Genomic DNA, 2,711 nt, shown 5'->3' with positions numbered 1-2,711 from the left:
TTGTTCCTGTGCCGACTGCGCTACGCGCCGCCGTCGACAGCCTTCGCCGCCTCCTGCACACGCTAATTGCAGAGAACGCGTCGGCGCTCGCGGCCTTCCTTGCGATCGACACCAACGTACAAGTGTGGCCTGTCCCTGCGCCGTGGATCGAGTCAAATTTCTTGTCGTTTGGCGGCTCTGTGCTTTGCGACGCGATCTTACCGACGTCGGCGCCTGGCGTCGGTGCCGGTCTCCTCGCGCTCTTTTCATTCGACTATGGCTGCGACTCGGTGTCCTACTATGCCAGCTTGCAGCTCGACCGGGCAGCGCTCGTGCCCGCTTCCTTGCTGGGCGCAGTCCACACGCAAAGCAACTGGAGTGACATTTGCAACCACGATCCTTACAATCTCGTGGCGTGCGAACAGTACCTGAACGCCACAACGACCTTTACGACCACCTTTGGCCTGGCGGAGGCCATGGTGCGGGAAGGTATCGACCTCGTAGACGTCTATGCGTCCGTGGCTGCGCTCCACATTGAGCTGTTCCAGTATGGTAGCCCCTCGACCAACGAGTCGCTGTCGCTGCAACGCATGTCGCTGCTCAACTTGGAGGATCCGAACTACGACCTCTTTGCGTTTGCCTATCTCCTTGAATGGGTGGCGTGCGACCGCGACGTTTTGCAGTTCCAAGGGGACAACCTCTCGCTGACCTTGCTCTCGGAGAAGACGACGCCGATCACGCAAGCGATCTACGCGGCCGAGCTGCCGTCGGCGCTCGCCGCGTACGCGCAGTCGGCCAACATGTTTGTCACAAGCCTCCTCTTGCTCCTCGCGCTGGTCATCACGCTCTACATCGGCCTCGCGCACGGCTACATGGAGCGCCGGAACGTACTCAAACTCAACCGCATCGGCGCCATGAGCTACGTCGGCCGTCCGCTCATCTTTGTCCGGTCCGCGACCGCCATGATGCTCCTCGCCACCGCGTCGCTCGAGCTGCACGACGTTGACGGCCTCGCGTTTCTAGCGCCACGAAACACGTCGTGGTTCTCCGTGCTGCTCGCGGCCAGCGAAGTCACGTGGCTTGTCGAGGTTGTCAACGACATGGCTATCGTGCTCACGCGGTCGCACGCGGCGCAGTACGCGACTGTGAACAGCCTCAGCGTATGGGCCGCCACCGCGCTCCTCTCCTGGTATGCGCCCGTGGTCTTCAGCGCCAGGTATGCACCCGTATGCCACGTGATTTGCATGGACTTTCAAGTCGCGTGCGAGACGGCGACCATCACGATCGGCCATTGGACGCGCATTGGGATGCTGGGGTGCCTCACGCTGTGTGTCAACTTGCTTTGCTACAGCATGGTGCGGAGTGTGCAGCATTGGCACTGGCACTGGCGGCTCGTGCCCAAGCGGTGGCGGCCCCACGATGTTGTGCCGTACACCGCGCCGACCAAGAAGGTGCAGTCGCTGCTGCTCTCGGCGGGTGCCACATTCCTCTTCCACCACGCGCCATGGGTACACAACGATGTCTACTACTTGGACCGGGCGTCCGCAGCGTTGAATGGGCTCCTGAGCGTACAGTACGACGGCATATTCTACGTCCTCGACATCAAGCTCTGGCGCCTCTTTGTGCTGGCACCGACGCCGTGCCCGCAGGAGCACCCGCGGTTTGTAGCCGCGCAATACGCACTGCCACTGAGTCTACACTAACACCGGCTTTGCAATGATACGCTATGCGGTAGAACACGAGCCTACTATCTTGCGCTGGGATGTTTATGGAAGAGCCGTGGGAGCCAAGATCGCTACGTCGTGTGCGAGGCTGCTATACAGAGTAGGCCTTCCGCATACTGAAAAAGACGCCCGATCTTTATGCCGCCTGTGAACACCTCGATTGAGTGTGACCTTCTGCACTAGATAGATCGATAGATCGATAGCTAGATAGTTAGATAGATAAATATATAGATAGATAGATAGATAGATAGATAGTTCGGGACATCGGGAATTGGCGCGAATCAAGATAAAAACTAATTTGTGAGATCGGAATTTGACGGACAGGCCATCCGTTAATATTCCCTGTTATCTGATTGGCTAAAAAGTCTCCGTGACGTGGCAATATGGTTGCGGAGTATTGAGGCAGCTCGCTATCGTAGAGTCGCCGCCTACGCTCGAGGGGTGATCCAAGCATACCGTCTCCGTCGACTTGGATCGGCACATAAGCCCCACTACATGGTCAAGAAGAGGCGCGCGAAGCGGGAGCGCGCGGCTGTCTCGGCCGAGGCTCTCGTACTCGTCAAAGGTAAACGGGGACCTTGCTCGAGGATTGGACTTGCGTGGCAAGCAAGCGCCGAATGCCGACGCACGCTACATCATCCTTTTCATTAGGAGCTCGAAAGTGTGTGTATCTGTGTACTAGTACACCTCCTTGATGCCATCACCGTAGCCGAGATGACAGGGCAATTTACGTTAATTTGACGGCTCCTTGTCCGCTAAAACGTGCAGGCCACTGTGCAGTCCAGAGTACTGTCCGTTAAAAGCATATTAATCCCTTTTCACCACCCCCTCACCCCGCCAGCAAACCACCTTCCCTGTACACCCCACCCCCTTTCCCCGAACGTGAGACGACCTAGCGGTTCTTCACAATCCCCTCTACCTTGGGGAGGCGCGTTAACAGTTCCTGCCCGACGCCATTGGAACGATCGATTTTGATTGGACAAAAATAAATGGCCGGCAGCACAAAAC

General features: G+C 57.8%; 1 protein-coding gene across 1 annotated transcript; it reads left to right on the top strand.

Moving 5' to 3' along the window:
• Positions 1-1,879, top strand: SDRG_14875 (hypothetical protein). The gene has a single exon (XM_008621034.1). It carries the CDS (start codon positions 456-458, stop codon positions 1,680-1,682), a length of 1,227 nt encoding a protein of 408 aa, XP_008619256.1. The 5' UTR covers positions 1-455; the 3' UTR covers positions 1,683-1,879.
• The last annotated feature ends 832 nt before the right edge of the window (positions 1,880-2,711 follow it).

Source organism: Saprolegnia diclina, assembly GCF_000281045.1.
Source record: "Saprolegnia diclina VS20 unplaced genomic scaffold supercont1.79, whole genome shotgun sequence".
NCBI lineage: Eukaryota > Oomycota > Saprolegniomycetes > Saprolegniales > Saprolegniaceae > Saprolegnia > Saprolegnia diclina.
Note: the sequence above shows the minus strand (reverse complement) of the source record. Positions and strands in the feature narration are given on the sequence as shown.